Source organism: Adelges cooleyi, unplaced genomic scaffold, assembly GCF_023614345.1.
Source record: "Adelges cooleyi isolate 19-005CV unplaced genomic scaffold, UGA_ACOO_1.1 ACOO_flye_CR_arks_rails_tigmint_CR_PRNA_651, whole genome shotgun sequence".
Lineage (NCBI taxonomy): Eukaryota > Metazoa > Arthropoda > Insecta > Hemiptera > Adelgidae > Adelges > Adelges cooleyi.
Window position 1 is genome coordinate 13,771,203 of NW_026096352.1, and position 21,453 is coordinate 13,792,655.

Here is a 21,453-nt window from a genome sequence, read left to right on the forward strand (position 1 = left end):
ATACATATATATATATATATACACATTGTAGCCTTTAATAATATACATTATACACGATGAGTCATCGAGTGCTAAACATTTTCCCGCACCATGGCGGATATTATCATCGGTAGGTAGGTAATAGGTAGGTATCAGTTACACACTTACGCACAAACAGCGTATACGCTACATTGAACCACATATATACACACACACACACACACAAAAAAAACTGTGCAAATTTTTGCGTGCGTGTGTTGTTGTCATCGTCGTAATCACCACGTTCCGTGCTAACTGCAATAGCGTATTTTCAGTTTTTCATTGCCAAAAAAAAAAAAAAATTATACATAATATTTTACAATAATAATAATAACAATAAATAGTATAAACTAAAAAACGCTATTGTTCCGTTCGCTATTTATACGGTGTGTGTGTGTGTGTGTGTTCGCGCGTTCGTTCGTGTTGTAATTTTCTAGTCAATCACATATTTTGATAATTCGATCGCGGTGTACAGATGATCATCTATACTACTACAACAACAACAATAACAACAACAGAGACAACGAAGGGCGCGATGAACGATTCGTAGCCTCGACGACAATGGTCGAAGAACGGATGTATTTTCTCTAGTGAGTGTTACGCACAATTATTACTAAAAGGCGTTCCGTATACTTTACTTGTACTTATAATTAAAAATGGGTACCTATTTGGGTTTTTTTTTTGGTAGCGAGTGTTTTGACGATAATTGGCAAACGACCAGTGTTCGTGTACTGTTGGCTATGTTTTTCTCCTGATTTTTTACCGAATCCATCCACTTGAAAAATCATTGTCGGCGTTTTTTTTATGTTTATAAGTTTATAATTGTCCCAAGATAATCGTCCGTCGACGACAATAAATGTCTGAACTTATTTGAACTAGGTACCTAATTGTTTCATAATGGCAACAATATCAGATTGCAATGGTATCATAATTTCCGTTATCGGTTCCTGTCAATGCCACTCGATACTATCAGCAGTCGGTTGACTTCCAAAATATTATAACATATTTAGGTAGTACCTAATATACCTAAAAGTAAAAATGCTATGGTAGAGTAATGTGTTCTGTCTGATGGTAATACACTCTAAATGCATAGCGCCAGTACGCTTTGTGAGAGTCATTTTAGTTAGTCGACGGTTAATTTTTGTCGTAATATATTGCTATCTAACTTGACTACATTAGCCATCAGTGGACGATTTTTATAAATGATGTATAATGATATAAAATGATGTTCTAAAAAGTTTGGCGCTTGACAGTAGGTACTCTTGATTCAATAAGTCGTGTTTAAAATTGTACAGTTTGCGCTAATTTTGCGTAACTGTAAACGTTGATTCCTCGCTTAAAAAATGTATTTAAAATACATAGTTTATTTGAAATGTTTCATATCTGGGTATATGTCCCACATATTATTATGTCACTAATTTTTTTTGCTATATTTGCCATGATAATTTAATAAAATTGCTGTCAAAAAACCATTGATGGCCTCTTGACACGACAGATAATCAATAACTGTTGTCTATAGTATAATGTATAGTGATAACCATATTATTTTAAGGTTTGTTTTTAATGATAAATATCCATACAATCTATAATAGTTGAACGAGTACACTGACAATGTCATCTATATCTATAGATACACACTTGCATAGATTTCAGTTAGTCAATATATTATCTTTCCATTTAATATTAAATAGATCTCATATGTGTGATTGGAGGAGGGCGAAATACGTTTTATTAGTGGCGTGCAAAAATGGGAATCAATATGTATATAATCAAGTCTTAGGCTTTTATATCTATCATAATATCATATATTATAGAAATGTATTAATGTATATGTTTTGTTCTGTGTAGAACCATGTAATGTAAATTTTGCCTGTCAAATGTTTACGTCACAGCCGCAACAACTCCAACATGCCGATGTAAAATTGTCGCCACGACGCAACACGACCTCCACTGCTGCAGTATTGCCACCGCCTCCACCCGCAGTACCCATTGCTACTAAACCCAAACCCATAGCGGTGCCATCCAACAACATGTCTACAGTAAGCAACACCACATCAATGGTGACCACATCAATACTTACCGTAAGTACATACTTTTTGTAATAAACATATAAAAAAATATCTGATGTAATCTGGTTACCTGTTAGTAGGTTTATTTGAATATGTGTGTATAGAATATAGATAAATAAGTATCAACTAACAAACTAACAACACGATAGTCAATACATTATACAGACTAAATTATAAAAAAAATGTTCAGTATTCAAAAGCTGCAAAAAAAATTATGCGGAACTAACAATAAACTTTGAAAAAAAAAGACATATTGATCTCAAATATTGAAGCAAATTAAAAAATATAGACCAAAGAATAATTATTATCGATAACCTAGTGGCTTTCATTTCCATGCGTTCTGAAATAATTGAAACTTTTCAAGTAGTTAGACCTTCTTATCTTCAGATTTAAATAGGTTGTACGCATGATCTCTATTATGTGATTACATTATGGAATATTTTTTTATTGATATTACATTATGAGGTAATATTTATAAAAATTTTCATAATTATATTCATTATGTATCGTTGGATTTTTCGAAAAAATTGCCAAATGTTCTCACAACATCATTGTGACTGTTACCATTGGTATAACATTTCAAACATGAGACTGGTGGTTTGTTTTTGACGAGGTCAGTTAAAGCAACTAGAAACAGGTGTGACAATATATTACTGTCGTAATAATACTACCGTCTTGGCTGTGCTAAGAGTAACTACGAGAAACAGACTCGATAAAATTAATAAAATAACAATGTTGCTCGGTCACTTTGTGCACAAAGCTTAAGACGTTATGTACACTATAATGGTACGACATAATTTTGGTCCACCTAGAAAGTATAAAAATAATAATAATAATTGTTAATACTATTTATTGTACAAATAATAATTAGATATTTAGTTATCTGCGTGTGCTCACACTCAGCAGTTTTTACTGTGTGTTTTTAATGACAATTCTTGACGGAAAATAACTAGATCGATAATTGTAAGTACAGGCTAGATTGGGATGCTAGCAGACAGGATTGATCTATTGTGATATAATAATATACAATAATATGTTTTTAAATAACCAAAGTAGGGTAAAGTTATTGTTTTTTTTTTAGAACTTGTTGAGTGTGGTGATTAAAAAAAATAAGTAGTTAAATTAAAAGTAACCTTTTTAAAATGGTTTTTAATTTTTTACTCACTAAATATAATAGCTCTGTTCTCTAACTCTTATAATAATATTTACATACCTGAATTGTGCTATTGTCTGAAATCTTTTGGGTATACTCTCTTTAGAGTACACGTGCGAGTTACTTGTAATTAGTGCACAAAATAATATCATAAATCATATCTGCTAAATGACAGTACAACAAGTAAAGAATTGAATATCATAATGCCAAAAAAATAGAATATCTCATTAGGGAGTTTGTGCGTCGTTTAAGTTATTTTTTTGTTACTACTGTTAGTTTAATTTTTTTTTGTTACACTAGTTAATCACTGTCACTGTTATTTGGGTTCAAAGGGTGGACGCAGTTTACATTATAGATTTTTCATTTCTATCATTTGTGTGGTCTGATAAATAGTGTGGGTTCAACCAATAGTCGTCCATTGCAGTGTTATTTGTCTAGAATTAGAGTTAGTAGAAAAGTAATAATTTGTTGAACACAGTTTGTTTGAATCGTTTAAGCTATTTGTATATTAATTTGCACTAATACAAATATGGTGATTGTACAATATTTGTAAAAATATAACTATTTTTTTTATCTACGTCTCTTCTCATACAAATGGAGTCGGCCAGTGAAGTTTGTCGGTATGTTTATAATTTTTGTAATTTCAACAAGCGAAATAAGTAATAATAGGATATTTTTAGAGTAAATGAGTATACAGTTTACAATACCGCTAAAAAGAATCAATAAAATAACACATTTTCCTGCCGACTTGTGGTCCATCACAAAACAGGAAATTTTGCCTGAGCTCTCGCAAAGAGTACCACTTTAATTTTCTACACAATATAATCAATATGGTCTTATATTTATTTATTTACTTTTTAAAAATTTTTGGTGAAAAAACTTTGATTTGTATAATAATTATTGTTCATGAAGTTTGAATTAGTGTTTCCAAAGCAATGAAAACAATTTTAGGTATGATAATTTAGAAAGTTGAAAATTTAACAATAACTGCTAACTTTTTAATAATAATAACAATGTTATTGTTATTTTATTTTTTCAGAAATTTGTACACACTTCTTTATACTTTTAGTGTTTGGGTTTCAAATTTGTTATCATAGTAATGTTAAAATTTATTCACATTAATATGTTCAACTAAAACAACAATACATGCATAATAATGTACTTACTAAAAATAAATCAGTCAATTATTTTAAGATTGTGGTACGTCAGTTTTCTTCTTGTTTTAAGTTTATCAACCTTAAATCTTATGCTAACAATGTATTCAGAAAAGTTTAGTCAGTTGTTTAACAGTTAATTAATAATAACTGTGTGTGAATTCATCAAAATTAAATTTTATTCTGTAGCGAAAATAAATTTAAAAGTTGTTAAACATAATAATATGTTTTCTCTTTAAAAAAAAAAATTGTTTTAACTGCTGCAAAACGCAAATAGAACAAAAAAAAATGGCAGAGTTACCTCCAAACGCAACATACGAACCTTCAAAAATGTTTCTGTGTTTATCCTTCTTTATGTATAGGTACAACAAATTTTTATAAAAACGATTAATAGCTTGACTACAATAATTTGCAATATTTCTATGGTTTTTTTTATTTTAAGCTTCGATGCGTAGCTGAGAAGGTACTGTTTTTACAAAGATATATTTTAATTTTAATTTGTGTTTGGACCCACATTAACTTCTAAGCTACTAAACTGGTTTCTTTATGTAGCAAGTCCATAGATTACAAATTGTACATGAAGGGTACTTTACTGGTTTCGGTGGGCCAAATCAGCAGATGCTAATGTTTAACTTAAACATAAACAACAATATTATTAAAATTTGTATGAACTCTGTTCTTTACTAATTTTTTTATTTTTAAAAATAAATTTTCTTTTTTAGTGAAATTAAGTCACTTATTTATTTATATGTCATTACTATTATTCTGTGTTGTATATATGACTTGCAATGTACTATGTATATTTAGTCTAATTTTTTTTAATGAGTTATCGAAGCTAAGCATAAAAGCTTGTACTATTACTAGGTACTTTGTAGTTAGTGATTTCTGGCTTGTGTATAATTGTTTCATATTGTATGTATAATTGTGTCATCGTTTCGTTAGCTGTTGATTTACATACGCCATAATGGCATCTAGATCTAGTAGTAAATGAAATCATAGTGGTTGCCTATGCATCTTAGATCAGGGGCTAATAACATAATAAATTATTATAATATTTTAATAGACATATTACTTGATTATATGTATGATTTATTGTTTTATAATTGTTTACAATGTATTTAAAAAATAAATTTATAATTTGTACACTTTATACAATGTAGATAAATATTAATTATGTGAGAATATTAATATAAGGTAACTTAGGAGTAACGTTTGATATTTGCTATGCAGATTATAAAATCATTATTATTTTCTTACTTTTTATTTTTCATAATCTTGAAAAGTAGGTCATTATTATATATACTTTTTGTAAAATAATTTACACTTACATTTAATATCTTATCATTAAATAAGAATCTACAATTTATACAAGCTTTAGGATTCATTAGTATAATATAACGAGTAACTAATTCTATCATTTTACTTTTAATGTTACCCTTTTTTTCTATTAATAACTTATCTATATTATTAATAGACCAATAATCTTGCTTACAAAAATAATGGTACTTTTATATAGATAAAACATTAGTGTTTTTTTTAAATTTCAACTATTGGATTTGTCACGTGTAGAGATATTTATTGACACATTCTAAATGACATAATTTGAAAGAAGCCCAGCCAGCTACATACACAATAGCATTTTCTTTATGCAATTCCAATTGAATAAGTTTGGCATTCATCAAATATCGAATCCCTATTATATGTTGTTAACTTTTCTTCTAGACGTTTAAGTTTCATTTAAAATGTTTGGTTATTGCTAAGTATTTCATTACATTTATAAATTATTACCTATTAAGGGGATTCGATACCGACCGTTTTTAAGGAGTTTTGAATAGGCAATATTTAAGAAAAAAGTGGTTTTAATAAATTTCGACCATGTCAATTAATTTACCGGTTAATTTGTATAAGCTTCATGGTATTATTTTTAATTTAAATCATTTTGGCTATGAGTAAAAGCCATTTTAGTTAATATAATAGTACATTTTTTGTCCATCGCATAGGCCGAACCAGCGATCCGATTAGTAATCTAAAAACAGATTTGAATTCGTTATGAAATTTACTTGGGATCCTACGAAGTACTTTTTTGATATCTTTTTCTTACTATGAATAAAAAACGTTTAAACATTTTATAACATTTCAAATTTTTAAATCAAATTTGTAAAAGATTAAATTTCAAAATTGAAAAAAGTGCCTCGTAGGATCTCAAGTAAACTTCATGAAAAAATCAAATCTGTTTGCAAATTACTAATCGGAACACTAGTTCGGCCTGTGCGATGGACAAAACATGATGTGTTTTGACTGAAAAATACGGCCGGTATCAAACCCCTTAATTAAAAACTAATAACCGTAATTATAAACTATAAAAAAATAAATCTTAAATTAACATTTATAAATAAAATACCTTAACATTAAACCAAATACTATACAATAAATTCGAGTATTTGATTAAACTAACTAGGTTCTATTTATAAACACAACAAATAATAATATTACAATATTTATAGCTTTAATAAATTATAAATAATATAAATTGTAAAATTTCAAACGATGATTAATTTTTCTTGTTTAGTGTTATTTTAATAAAAAAAAAAATACTATACTAAAACATGCAGTTATAAAATATGTTTTGATATTTTTTCACCTTTTTTTAATGTTTGACTTCAAACTAACAAAGTATATGGTAAGCGCCTGATTATTTAGATATAGGCAACTATTACGACTTCGAGGGGCTATGTCGCAAGATTTTATCACTTTGTTATTTTAATTCATAATATAAGATAGTTAATCAATTCTCTGTATATCAGTAAATAAATATATTACATAAATTAATTATACATTTTGAATTAAATTTTCTGATCTATTTAATTTTATTCTTATTTCTAAAAAATATAAAAGGAATGTAGGTTCCTAGTAATAATACAGTTTTATAAAAAAATAGTAGTTCATGAAAATATCAACATCTTAATTAATGTTCGGCTTTATGTTTTTATTAAATGTACTTATTATACCTAACAAGTATAATAAGGCAAGTATATATATTGTAATAAATAAAATGCACATTTTATTTAAAATATTTTTTTTTTCTTGCTTCGGGATTATTATAGTTCTCTATACATTTTCAAACATAAATATCTTTTGTCTTCTCCCTATCTAACACATTGTAAAAACAATACTTTCTCAGTTACGCATCTAAGGTAATTTTTTTTCATCCATTTAATTATCAAAATCTTTATTTCTATATTTAAAATGGCTTCTTTTGGTTTATTCATTTAAATGTACTATATGTACTATGAGATTGTACTATCATGTAGATTGTACGCCGTAAGCAGTAAAGACAATTTTGGCGGCACTTGAGTCATTACTTAAGTTTAAATTCATTTTTTCATTTTTATTTTTTTTCTAAAATCCAATAAATATATAATACAGTAAGAATGGTTTCATATTTTGGCCGCAAATAAATTTCAACATTTACCTAATTTTACTAGCTTGTTACTCCAGGCGTCTCTCTTAAGTAATTAAACAAATGGTGTCGATTTATCCGTGTATATAAGAAATAAAGAAAAATAATCTCAGATCCAGAAAAATTTGGCCCATTATGCAAATCAATTTTTTTCTACACCCCCCCCCCCTGCCGTTGAGCTGCATTAAGCCAATAATTATTGTAAAAGCCCGCAGCACTGTAGACTTATTAGTTATTATTGTTGTCGACTGTAGTCGCCTCAATGTCGTCATTCGCGAAGACGTGACGCAAACGGTGTTTTGCGTTCGTTAACACGCGAGTCGCGACACAGGTGTAATTGCCGACATACTGTGGCCGATTGTACGGTATTCCCCTGTGTAACCGACCTAACCTAACCGCACTGGAATTACCGGCGTGCGCGCGCATTTAAAAAAAAAAAAAAAATACAAAATACTTTCTCTCTCTCAGCTCAGCACAGCACGTATCGTGGTGTGTGACTCATCGCTTTGGCGGCGGCCCGGGAATTTCCGGAGCCGCTGCCGCCAAACAACTCTGTCGAGGTCGAACCGCCCGCTTTTTCGACAAATTCTAAGAAATCGCTACCGCAGTACCGCCGCTGCCAGTACCGCCACTACATGAGTCATGTACCTACGTATAACCGTACACTTGCTTAACAATAATATTGTCTCGGGTTAGGCCTTGTGGTGTGACATTTCGTTTGGGTCGCCGACGATTTCGGCGCGAACAGCACAGGGGACGACACAAGACGACGTGTTACATAAAACCCTGGGCTGGTGGTGAAAAAGGGTGACTCACTTGGCCACTGGTCAATTACATAGCGACTATTGGCTATATTAGCGCTCTCTCGTTGAGACATCAACCCCCTCCCTCTCCTCATCTTTGTGCATTTGACGTATATTAGTTTTGACGTTTTATAATATTAGTTATGTTTATGTACAATCTGTAAATGTTTACAATAAGCACAATTTATAATTGTTAGACGTGCAATGACAGTTGACTTGATCGGAGATACTGCTCATTAACAGAACTCCATGCATGTTTTAAACTAACTACTGACTACAGGTATGTACACTCGGTGGATATCTTTTATTGAACAAATAACGGTGTAAAAACACAATATTGCACAGTTGCTTGAAGAAATACTGTAAAAAAAAAAAGCCAGTACAGTGGGATCGGGACATAGTGGAGCGGGGGAGGTCAATTTCAATTAATCAAACTTTCAAAAAATGCTTCGATGCTAATCGGTAATGGTAGAACTTGGAAGTACAGATATCGATAAAAGTGATGTATCTAATGACAATAATGTGCTTAAAAAGGTTTTTTTAGTATAAGGATGGATACGATTAGGCTTGATCGCCTATAATAATTTATTGCCGTTGTTATCTACATTATATTATATCTTAATTAACAATATAACAAAAAAATATTTTCAAATACCTGTTGATTGACTGAGCAACCTAGATATTTACTACGGCCAAAGTGTAGTTCCCCCTGTTTTTTGGGGTTTTTCTTAATTGAAAAAATCGGATCGATAGAGTCGCTACTGGAGTAAATTGGTTTACAGGGAAAAAATTATCGTGACTTCGGACACAAAAAAAAAACATTATAAAACTAATATCTTCTCAGCTATCGCATAGAATTTTTTTTCCATGTAGCACCAATAAATTAGGCAGATAGTTTGGGCGTTATCTCCCCGGCAATAAACAGAATGCCAATATCACATGCTGAATGACGTAGTTGAGTACTACTCAATATGGGAACATTTGAGGCTTTTAGTGCAATAATGGACAAACCCCAAAAAGAATAATTATTTGTAAATAATAATACTAATTCATATTTAAAACATTGTCATGATCTCCAACTAGCCGGTATAGCGTTACCCTCAACGCGTTGATTAACCTAAATTACTACTAAAGTGCAATTTGTGTGTATTGTATCATTCGAGGTTCGAATCATAACATTTAACCAAGTTTGACTGTCTATTATGCCCAGCATAATTAGTGCAACAGAGATAATTAACTATTGTTTGCTAAATTGTCGAACTATAGTAGTGTAAACAAATTCGTATTTTCAAGTTTACATTTTTTTTAGTAATTATCACAACGGTCGTGTTTTCTATTATTTATTGACGTCTAAACAAATTGTTGCAAGTGCTTTCACGGTAGTTTTTAATATATAAATTAAACATGTATCTGATGTGCTAATGTTAATATTGCGGCTTCCGAAGAACAACGACTACGATACTAATAAATAAATAAAATCCCAAGAGCCGCCAGAAGCTAGCAAAATATATTACCTAGTTTTTAATTCTTATTTAAAATATAATAAAATAAAATTACGAATGTTAACCGTTAGCAAATGTTTTAAGTGTTGGCGATGGAATTGAAGTGGCATTGTGAACTTTTTTTTAAAAGTATTTAAGGATCATAATAATTATTATTACCAACAGTGTTGCTTTCGTTTAAGTACCCATAAACCATATTTAAGTATATTATCTTGATTAATTAAACAAATTTATAAAATATGAGCGATAATGTACAATGTTATTTATTATTATTGGTCGTTTTAACTCGTTACAATATTTATTTTATTATATTCATAACGATACTTGTTGATTCTAGAGAACTGATACTTAAAAAACTGTGTTTTCGAGACGTATTCGGTCGATTAAAGGGGGGTTACACACAAACTAAAAAACGTGTTGACGGATATAGGTTGTCTTGTTATAGAATCAAGTCTTATTAAGAAAAAACTTTCACAAATAACATAGTTATATATTTGTATTTAATAGGTCTATTTTCCATGTGCTAAAATATGCGTGTCGATGAATTATATAACGATAATATAATATTTTATTATGTCTTATTATTGATTTCTTTTTCGATATACTCAACGAATGTTTATTGACCGTTATTTGATGGTTTCGTCAAGGATACGACTACGTTTTTATTTTTATTTTAGAAAGACGGTTGAATTGAATCTAGAATTAAAAAAATAAAACACCAAATTTCGAATGTAAACTAATCGATAAACGATTTAAGTATACAGAATTTGATTTTTGCGGCATACGTTTCATGTGCGATCAAATTTTTGTTAGCGACAAAATTTGAGTAATTTTTTTGGGGGGAGATTGATTAGTAGTAGTTTTGAGTACTCGAATGAGGATTTCAACTGTTAGGCTGTTATCAGTTGAACGCTGTTAAATAGTTATATTTGATCCTAACAGGAATATATTATTTTATACCAAGTATTACATCCGTAATTGAAACACTAGTATTGTGTAGTTTGGTTTTTATGCCACGACTTTTGTTGTCTTGTCGTTTATTTGGCCACCCACGATTGAAATATACAAGGCTATTGCACATATACCCCTTCTAATTAATTATTCGATGGTAAACACAAATATGTCAGCGTAAAGCCAATCAAGTATACAAGTACATGGTGTAAAATCTATGTGTATAGTAATAGTAAATTATATAGTAAAATTGATATCCCCTTACGCTGTCATTTTGTTTATAAAGGATAACAATTCAAGACGATGTGCTGACGATGCTAACCTGTATACTTCAATTATGGGTTTACTTGAAAATAATTCTAACCTTAGAATTTTTAGGGGTTGGCGTATTTAGTCTGTGTTTACTTTGGAAATTTGTTCAGTAGGCAAACAAATTTCGTAGGTAATTTTTTTTTATTGTTATGTGTTTTTCGTTTATTCAACTGTCTTGTGCGTAGACCGTTTGGGAGTTTTGCTTGCCCCGCTTGCCAGTTGCCTACCACAGATATAATATAAAACAATATTACATATATATTACATCAATACATGCAATTCGAGGGAAATAAAGGTACATAATGAATAACGATTAAGCTAATGTACAGTGTTATCTTGTCAAACTACTTGTATATTATTATTTGTCACGTTTCGCGGCTATTAAAATGGAGCCGTCGTCGGATTAGTGTTTAAATAGAAGTTAATTAAACGATCATAGAACTCGTAAACATACAGTTATTGTACGTAAATAAAGGAAAAATATAATAAAAATTAATATTATAAAAACAAATACGGTTCGCTAATTAGAAATGTACAAATATTGGCACGATTGCTCGTGTATAATAATGCTTGTCAATATCCACGACAGTTTGTAATTACATAGCGAATTTTATTTCAGATGTGTGTGTTTAACCGGGTAATTTCCCATTGGCGGATCAAAAGTAAAACCATTTAGTATATAGATTGATCTATAATTGATTGTAATTTATTTAATAATAAATTTGAAAAGTTGACTTTAGTATTATTAATTAATAACGTTGTCAGTTGGGTTTATTAGTAAAAATAATTTATTGTTTGACTATATTGCAAAGATATTACATTTCCCCTTATAAATTATAATTGTCATTTATTTCGGTTTTTCAAAATTCAGATGCCCATAAAATTGTATTTATGTTAGCATTGTCCGATAGGCGAGAACATCGATAACCAGACACAATGAAATGTTTTGAGATAATAATAGACAAACGGTTCTTATCTATTCAAACACTGTCACAGGTGAATGTGTTATTGACGGGTGTCAATGTCATTATTTAATGGAGATGCTACTGTTGCAAAAACCGAACGAATATTAATCTTAAATTAAAATCTTTACAAAGTCATTGCAAACGAACAGGTTGATGAAAATTAAAAATTCAAACGCTTATATGTTTTTAAAAAATGTTGGTCTATATATTTATGGATTAAAAACAGATGTTCCCATTTGAAATATAGTAAAATATTCACCTTCTAAGCGTATAAAAAAAGAATAATTTTTAAAATATTAATAATTTCCGAGAATATGAGTCTTATACATCAGATGGATCACCTTGTATACAAATCGATAGCTTAATTAAAAATATATTAAGACGTACAAAATGTTGATTTCACAGGAGAGATCTTTAAAGCTTTATCTTTTATTTATATTTGTTAACAGTACTTAGGTTGGTTCACTTAGGATAAGACACTCATTTACGCCTAAAAAATGTGCTATTTTAAAGATTTACTTTTTGAAAACATTTTTGATTTTGTTATTTTACAATATTATAAAATCACTAAATATTTACTTTTTTAAGTAAGAGATCTATAAACTATTGAAACTTAAATAAAAATGTATTAATTTAATTCACTTTTTTAATTAAGAATAATTTGCTGAACATGTTGACTGGTCGATATCCAGTTTTGAGTAATTATTTTTAAAGTTATCAAAGTTTAAAATGTATGATGAAAGGTGGAGTATGTTTCAGTAAAGACCAGTCAAAATGTGCAGCAAATTATTCTTAATTTAAATAGTTAGTTAAATATATAAATTTGTATTTAAGTGTTAAAAAGTGATATAGGTAATATATCCAAATTTTCAAGACAGGATCTGAACGAATTCTGGTTTCAGAATTTTCAGAATATGGTGCAAAACAAGAGGTCTTTTTTCCCTTTTCACCTCGCCGCATACTATTATTTCTACACGAGAGCTTGTTTGTTTTGCTCGACGAACGGGTTAATTTCCTCGTCATGTTTTATTTTTTGTCTAAAGTAAATAATAATAATATATCGTGGTTTTTTTTTTTTGGCATATTTATCACAATCGGACATAACGTTGGCGCCACTGCACAGTATAAAACAAAAAAAGAAGATAATTTTTAATATTAAATTACGCAACGTTTATCCAATCTATAGATACTCGCGCTGACAACGAGATAAAACACCGCGGCTAATCGGCTCGTGATATCCGCTTGTTGCGCAATGACGATACCGGATTTTGGGTCCGCCGCCGCAATAGTATGTCAAACGATGACGCGTTAGAAGTGTCCACGGCCGCCGCCGCCGCCGCCATCGAGTGGCCGCATGGTGAGTGGCAGCTACGGCGGCGGTGGCAGTCGGTGACTCATGGGTGTTTAAATTGGGCGATGACGAAGACACTACTGTGATACTGTATCGTTAGTGATGACGGGGGTGGGGGACGGCGGTTGCGGCGGCCACTCTTCTAGTATTTATTTATTTATTTTATTTTACAACGCCGCCGTACTATAGTATCCACCGCGTTCATTCATGATTTCACCCGGCACACGATATTCAGTCTTCGTACGACGCCCGGCCAGTTAAGTCGATCAACGACTCGACAGTTTTGCGCTTACGATATTTTTCCCGCCGCATTCCCGGGACCACTAGACTTTTTTTGTTTTTGTTAATGTTATTAATTTTTTGTGTTTTTTAATTTAACCGCCATCGCGTGATTGTTGAATAATTTATCGTTGAATCCGCCCGTTCGCGTCGTGTCTAGCGCGCGGTCGCTGTGTTTTATATAAATATTATGCTTTTCCAAACGGTACCGCCGTCTTGGGCAAACGATTATTGTACCACTATGGACGGCAAGCGGCCCAGCGTCACAGGCGCCACAGTTTGCCCGGACTGCCTGGCCACCGATTGTTCGTGTTGGCTCATACTACAACTGGACACTGACAGCATGTACACGTCCGCCGTCGGTAAAGCGTCGTCGTCGTCCCTCTGCCAGGTACACCATACAACACCACGACAAAATTGAATATCGTCCCAAAAAGTTGTTTGATTAAACAAGACATAGCCTAGTTGCAAGCGAACTTTATGTGGTGAGGGGGGGGCATTTAAGTTTTCTCAAAAACGAGACACTGTTCTGTTTGTACATTGAAAATCATTTTAGTTTAGAATTACTTCTCAGTATTTTAAAATTAAGGCACTCGTCCTAAATGTTGAACACCATGCTACAATTTTTAGATATTTTCCAGTTGTATATTTTTTGAAATAATTAAATCGAAACGACTTTTTACTGAAACTGGTTAAAATAAAACGTCGTCCATTGTTGTTATTTTAACAGCTGACTATTTTTTGAATACGTTATCATTTTAATTTCAAAAGTCAATAGAAATTTTAAAATGGAAGCAAAATAAACATTCGCGTTTACTGTACAATTAACATTATAGGTGTAGATTAAAAATAATTTATGGACAGAATTAAAAAATCAAAATTAATGTTTTATCGTTAAATAGGTATATCAAGTACCTACTTAAACTAAATGTCTTATGTGAAATTGATCATCCTATCAAATATATACAATTCTAGTGTATAGTAATCAAATTTAATATGTATAGTAGATACCCCGTACCTAAAAGCCTGTTTCGATTTTTGGTATTGACTTTTAACTGCGTACGTTATTGTAGGTAATTCTATTATAAGTTGTGGCTCTAAGATTGATGCTCTTAGTAGTTTGTGTTGTAAGTAAAACTTCATGATCAAGGCTAGTCGACCAGTACTTTGTCATTGTTGATATTCAACAGTCTTTTTTATTAATTTAAAAAATGTTAACAGTACATCCATTGTTTTGTTCTAGTTTAAATTCTTATAACAACTTCATCGATTGCAAATATTTGGATGAATACCTATTAAAAAACAGTTGTTAATTATTAATCCAGCGTTAATATCCCGTTGGGTTATGTAACCTAACCGATATCTTGATGTGTTGTCAAATAGAAATTGAAGTTGTCTTGGTACAAAAGGAATTGTTGTCCGGTCACTAGTGTAGATTAAACTTGTCGGTTAGTAAAAATTTAGAATGGACTCGTTCGAACAAGAAAACCAGCCAGAAAAGTAGAGCGGTAGTAGGCTCGGGGCGGCCACTGGATTTTAATTACTCCGACGGGGAGGAGTTTCGGTGTAGACGCTAAAAACAAATCTTAAATGTCGAGAAAAGAAATCCCCATAAAATCATAACAGCAGCATGTTAGTAGTGCGTACATTATGAGCTCTCTAGCCGCGGTTGATCGTTTGCGGCAAAATTGCCATTGGGGTTTTCTTGTCGATAATGTTTACAACTCCTTCGGATGCCTTGTAAATGGATCGTTCGGTTTCTACAGCTAGCTGCAGCTGGACATTAAACATTATCTAAAATCTATCGGTTAGCGTATAGCAACGCTATTAATAATGTGTTATATCTAATGACTAACGTACACGATAGCAACAACCACCGTCAGCGATGACACAAGTGCCTAAATAGAGTGTTGAAAATAATCTCAAAGACAATCGTGATTTACATAACGTTTTTTTTATTCTGGACTGACATTGTCTAGTCACAAACTATATCGCACTATTCTATTTAAAATTTAAGGATAGTTTTGGGAGCAAAATGGTACTCAAAAGTCGTATTTCGAATACTACAAAGTCGAAAAGATACATAAATAATATACCTTTTGAAAATATGATAATAAGTTAATCTATATTTTTTAGTTGGAACCAGGTAGTACTTACGACACCTATGTATGATAAAGCATTAGTGAATTAGGCTCTTATTAAGTCCTCGTTGATCGTTTTATTTACAATATAACATACCTACATTTATTATTTTCGAGTAGGTCTACTCGTGATTGCACAATACTTTAAACACTACTAACATTTTTATGGGAAATTTTCTTTTTAAATTTACCAGTTGGATGCCAAATATGCAGTTGGATAAATGCATCTTATGATCTTAAATAATAAAACAATTGCATGTCGGGCATAGTACTTCTTCATTCAGAAATAGCTGATATTATGTAATTAACTGCAATTTTTCGGTCTAACCATTTGTTCGAATTGTTGTCGTCGTTCTTGTTCTCAAATTTATCAACAGTGGTTTTCATCAATGCGATATTTAATTAATGTATTACTTTTTGTGTACGGTTTATTATTACCATTGAGTATATATTGTCAATATATACTCAATGTTATTACTTAAATTATTTACAGAATTTTGATAGCAACGTTTTTTTTTTGTATGGTTTTACAGTTGGACGGATTGAACTGTACCGGAGCAGGAGGAGCACCGGGAGGCGGAGTGCCTACTCGCACCACTCCGACGTTGACTCCGACCACTATGCGTACCATAGAAGACACCCTGGAATCCGTTGGAGTCGTACAAGGGCCGCCGGCGGCCGATTTTAGTTTTGCCGGTCAGCCCCCGTCCGCTTCGGACCTACACCACTTGCTGATGGACGGCCAACAGCAACACCACCCACAGCAGCAGCAACAGCAGCAGCAGCAACAACAACAACAACAACAGCAACAACAACACCAGCAGCAACAGCAACACAACCAACAGCTTCCGGACCGGTATCAAGCGGGCGCCGGGTGCGTGTTCTTGACCGACACGATAGCCACCGGAACGGGACATACGCCGTCCGCCTTGCAACAGCGACAGGCCGGTTTCGTGCCGCCACTAGTCCATCACAACCCTAACCCCAACCAACAACAACAGCAACCCTTGCAGCACGCCAATCAACCAGGTAAACAAAAAAAAAAACATTAATCGACTCGGCGCCGATCCGAGGACCAACTTTGGTCTTTAAGTCCAAACAAGAAGTTAATTAATTTTTGTATTTGTCTTGTCCGTAGCTATTTTGTTGAGCACGGCGTTGAGCATGGTCAACAACAAATCGTGGCAAGGAGTGGTGACCACTACCCAACAACACAAGGACGCTACGACCACCGAGGACGACGATGACGAAGACGAGACGTCCGACAGCGACACCTCGTCCAAGAGAAAAACGCCGTTGAGGAACACTAACGGCCGGCAAACGGGTGGCCGCAAAAAGAACGGAGCGGCTTCAAAGTCGTCGCAGGCCAACACATCCGGCGGAGGAGGAGGTGGTCGCCGTTCTAACGGCAGCGGTAGAGACAAAGTGGTAAGCAAAAACATTTTGAATGTAGAGAGTGTAGAATAACAAAATATAAAGTTAGTTTTCACAAAATGTAGTATAATAGATTAATTAAAAAAAAAAAACCCCAACACCTGTCCCTGTATTTAACGAAGTTTTTAAACTTTACCTATGTATTATACTTTTGCTGAAAATATTGAAAAAAAGACCATCTTTTCCTTGTACTCTTTAAATGGAATTAGGGTTCAATATTCTCATTGTAAAAATGATGTGATGAGATGGAGTCTAAACTGACTATTTTATCTAAACAGAGATGTCTATACTTTGTTAATACTAACATAACATCACTGATGGCTAGGATTTCTACAAATTTACAAGTAAACAATTATTTAGGTCCGTAGTTTACAACTGTCTAATATTAAAAAAAAACAAAATATGTATTAAAAATATACGTATTATTTGGATAATGGCAATGTTTTTTTTTCCGGAGGTTGAGGGGAAACAGTAATGCACTACCATTACAAGTTGATTTTACCATCAACAATAACATTTAAAAATGTTGACAGATTATAGTAATAAACATTCATTGATTTTTTTCTTCAATATTTTCACAGTGTTTTTTTATGGTTTTTTTGTAAGAAAGGTGATAGAAAAAAATTTCAGCAAAAGTAGTGTTTGTGTAATTACATACAGCGTTTTTTTTTTTTTTTGCTGTAGCAATATCTAATTATTTATTCAAAACATGCAAATTATTTTTAAAATAAAATTAACAAACCGCCTTAGTTTTTCAAATGTGTACAATATGTTTCTAAATTGTATAATTTATGGTTTTTATTTTGACTTAAAATTATGGCCATTCAACTTACAACTAATAGTGTTTTAATATTGGCTACGAACCGCTAAGATTATGCACAAAAATCCACATGATTTTAAGCTTCAGTTATGGCTAATTAGTGTTTAAGATTAGATTAGACACCGTGTAGTCTAGATTAGATGAACGAAACATTGAAGCACCTCTCCGATAGAAATATGTTATAAAATATTGTTGACTTTATTAAAACGATATTGATTTTATTATTATTATTTTTTATCTAACCGACTTAAGCGTCACAAATTGTAATGATTTCAATTTTTTATTTTGCATTACAGCTGTCGGCCGAAGAAGAGCACAGGAGGCAAGTGCGAAGAGAGCGAAACAAATTGGCTGCAGCTCGGTGTCGTAAGCGTCGTATGGACCACACAAATGAACTGCTTGAGGTAATTGATAATTATCAATATCACAATGGTTGATACCATAAAATTATCCTACCTTAGGCCTATATTGTTGAACTATTTTCATTTATTAAAATGCATATGTGTGTTTTAGGAAACCGACCAGCTGGAGGACAAACGAAAGAGGTTACAGCTGGAAATCGAAGCCCTGCGGCAGCAAAAACAGGATCTGCAACAATTGTTGAACGAACACAGCCGCCAGTGTCGAGTCAAAGTGGAACCGCTGGATGAAGAGAAGGTCGACGTATCCACCGTTGTTATCACGTCCGTTGGCGTCCACAATGTCGTAAAACGTGAGACACAACTGGAGGCAGTCCGACGTCCCACTTTGTTGCGGCTTAACGACAACAGCTGCTCGTCGTCTCGTTTGCCTCAACAACAACAACAACAGCAGCAGCAGCATCAGTCGCACCGAAACAACGTGCAAAAGGTCGAATTAAACTTTGAGTCGCTCATGGACGGCGGAACCGGACTGACACCGGTGTCGTCGTCGGCAGCTATGCAACCAGGCGGTAACGCCGTATCGTGATATCCGCCTTCATCGCCGTAGAGGCCACCCTAGTTTGCCGCCGCCAGTCTCACCATAGTTAAAAGTGGCCATTTATTTTTATTTTTTAATTTAATAACTAAAATTAGCTTAACAATTATTCTCTTAGTTTTATTATATTTTTTTATGATTATTGATTTTTCTTCCGTTATCGCTGTTTTAAATTACATTACTAGACAATTATTTAATAATATATAAATTTATATTTTTATTAGTTTTGTGTATTAAATTTTTTTTATTATTATTATTATCATATATATATATATTTGTGACTAAATTATATACAGACGACGGTGAATTATTGTGTATTGGAAAAAAAAAGTCAAATCAAAATTTGAGCCAACAGAGTGAGCACCGCCGCTTTTTCTTTTGTGATATTTGAATCATCGTATTTTGTACCTTATTTTTTAGCTTTCATTTATCATCAGAATAATATTATTATTATTAATCATTGTACAGTTGATGTAAAAAATTTTGTAGACAATGATTTTTACCAGTGTTTAACAACTATTTTGAGCCAATGAAATATTTTAAAACGTGTGTTGGACGCTTTATTTATTGTCTTTTGTGCCTAAATTTATTATTATCGATTTAAAATAACCGAATTGTTGGAGTAATTTGTAATCTGCCCCGGCCGAATTACAACATTGCAAACGTGTACACAGATAATAACGATATTAATACTTTGTATAATAATATATATTCTATTTATTTAATGTATTTATATTTAATATATATATATTTTTTTTTTGTGTAGAGATATAATATATTTGTATATAATAAAATATAATATAGTAATCCAAAGACACTTTTTTTTTCTATTGGTTTTAATCTGGTATAATATATTCGTATTGGGCCCGGTAATAGTAATATTGCCGTCACACAAGACTACGCCGTTCATATAATAATATTTTTGTTCTATCGTTATTGTATCTATAATAATAATTTTAATATAATAATAATGATAATTTGATATAATAATAAGTAGTCTATAATATGATAATTATTAACGTTTATAATATGCGGTAATATGTACTGTACTATCTAATAATAGTAATAATAATAATAACGAAAAGTTTATGAATGGTAAACACTGACATTGTGAGTATAATGAGTTAAAACTGTTGTAGTACAACGACGGCTATCTGTTTCATTAAACATTTCAAGGTTTTTACAGTAGATGAATAATATGATGTAGGTCAGAAGTTAATAATATTGTAGTCGCTCTGAAACACTATGTTTGGTCCTCTAGTGAGTTTTTTGTTGTTTTTTTTTTAAACTCGTAGTATACTCGTGGTACGACGACTCTATAATGTGTACCACAAAGTAGTTTTGTACTGGGATTGTTTTGATATAGAGCATTTGTTTGTTTTTTGGTGGGGGGCTTGTGAACAGGCATTACAGGTAGGTTATCGATGGCAAAATACGGCTGGTTAGTTGGTTGTCTTTTGTAGAAGGAACATTGGAAAAGGGTTATTTAAGTAATGGTTAGGTATACAGCGTGATTTAAGAAGACAAGAGAGTCCAGGGGGGGGGGAGTTACTATAACAGGGAGGTGGACTGTTTGAGAGGAGAGAATTATGGGGTAGTGTTTGCACTTTTGAGGGATAAGTATTGATGGGAGTGTGGCTTAGGGGGTAGTAAGTAGTAAGGCTTTTGTTGTTTTATTTAATTCTTAGGGGGTAGTAGTATGTTGGGCGGGCGGTGGGTGTAGTTTAAATTTGGAAAGTCTTCGGGGTCGTCTGCTTGGCGTAGTCGGCCGACGGCATGGCGTGCGCTTTCTTGACGATGGCCAACTTGGAATGGGGGTCGTGGACGGGCAGCTGTCCGTAAGGCGGTTCCCGGGTACCGTGCAACATCAGCGTCCATTCCTTCAAAAAGCCCACGTTTAACGGTTGCTGCGGCGGCGGCGCGGCCTCACCCGGAGTAGTGGGTTCGGTGGCGGCGGTGATGGTGGTCGCCGTGTCCTCCTGCTGCTCTTCCGGTGTGTTGAACTTAACCTGAGCGTGTCAATCGAAACGGTATTAGTACACACAGTTAATATTATGAATAATTATAGGACGTCACTGCGTAAT

General features: G+C 32.5%; 2 protein-coding genes across 4 annotated transcripts in view; one reads left to right on the top strand and one right to left on the bottom strand.

Moving 5' to 3' along the window:
* Nucleotides 1-20,182, top strand: LOC126844168 (histone-lysine N-methyltransferase 2D-like). 3 transcript variants are annotated; one of them, XM_050582079.1, is made up of 7 exons: nucleotides 1-124; nucleotides 494-608; nucleotides 1,867-2,099; nucleotides 16,692-17,187; nucleotides 17,297-17,586; nucleotides 18,709-18,816; nucleotides 18,926-20,182. In XM_050582079.1, the coding sequence occupies exons 3-7, from the start codon at nucleotides 1,896-1,898 to the stop codon at nucleotides 19,358-19,360; spliced, it is 1,533 nt and encodes a 510-aa protein (XP_050438036.1). In that variant the 5' UTR covers nucleotides 1-124; nucleotides 494-608; nucleotides 1,867-1,895; the 3' UTR covers nucleotides 19,361-20,182. The 3 variants fall into 3 exon arrangements, with proteins under 3 accessions (XP_050438036.1, XP_050438035.1, XP_050438037.1); XM_050582078.1 differs by lacking the exon at nucleotides 1-124 and having other exon boundaries at nucleotides 131-608; XM_050582080.1 differs by lacking the exons at nucleotides 1-124; nucleotides 494-608; nucleotides 1,867-2,099 and adding an exon at nucleotides 13,958-14,408.
* LOC126844167 (neuroendocrine convertase 2) overlaps nucleotides 20,060-21,453 on the bottom strand; it is a 12,300-nt gene continuing 10,906 nt past the window's right edge. The window contains exon 12 of the mRNA XM_050582077.1: nucleotides 20,060-21,378. Coding sequence (XP_050438034.1) covers nucleotides 21,094-21,378 — 285 coding nt within the window. The 3' untranslated portion in view covers nucleotides 20,060-21,093. The remainder of the gene's footprint in view (nucleotides 21,379-21,453) is intronic.

Bases quoted from the DNA above. Each gene is read 5' to 3' on its own strand.
- LOC126844168 (XM_050582079.1), top strand. From the start codon at position 1,896: ATGTTTACGTCACAGCCGCAACAACTCCAACATGCCGATGTAAAATTG. The intron at 17,188-17,296 runs GTAAACAAAAAA...TCTTGTCCGTAG, and splicing joins GCAGCACGCCAATCAACCAG to CTATTTTGTTGAGCACGGCG. The intron at 18,817-18,925 runs GTAATTGATAAT...TGTGTGTTTTAG, and splicing joins ACACAAATGAACTGCTTGAG to GAAACCGACCAGCTGGAGGA.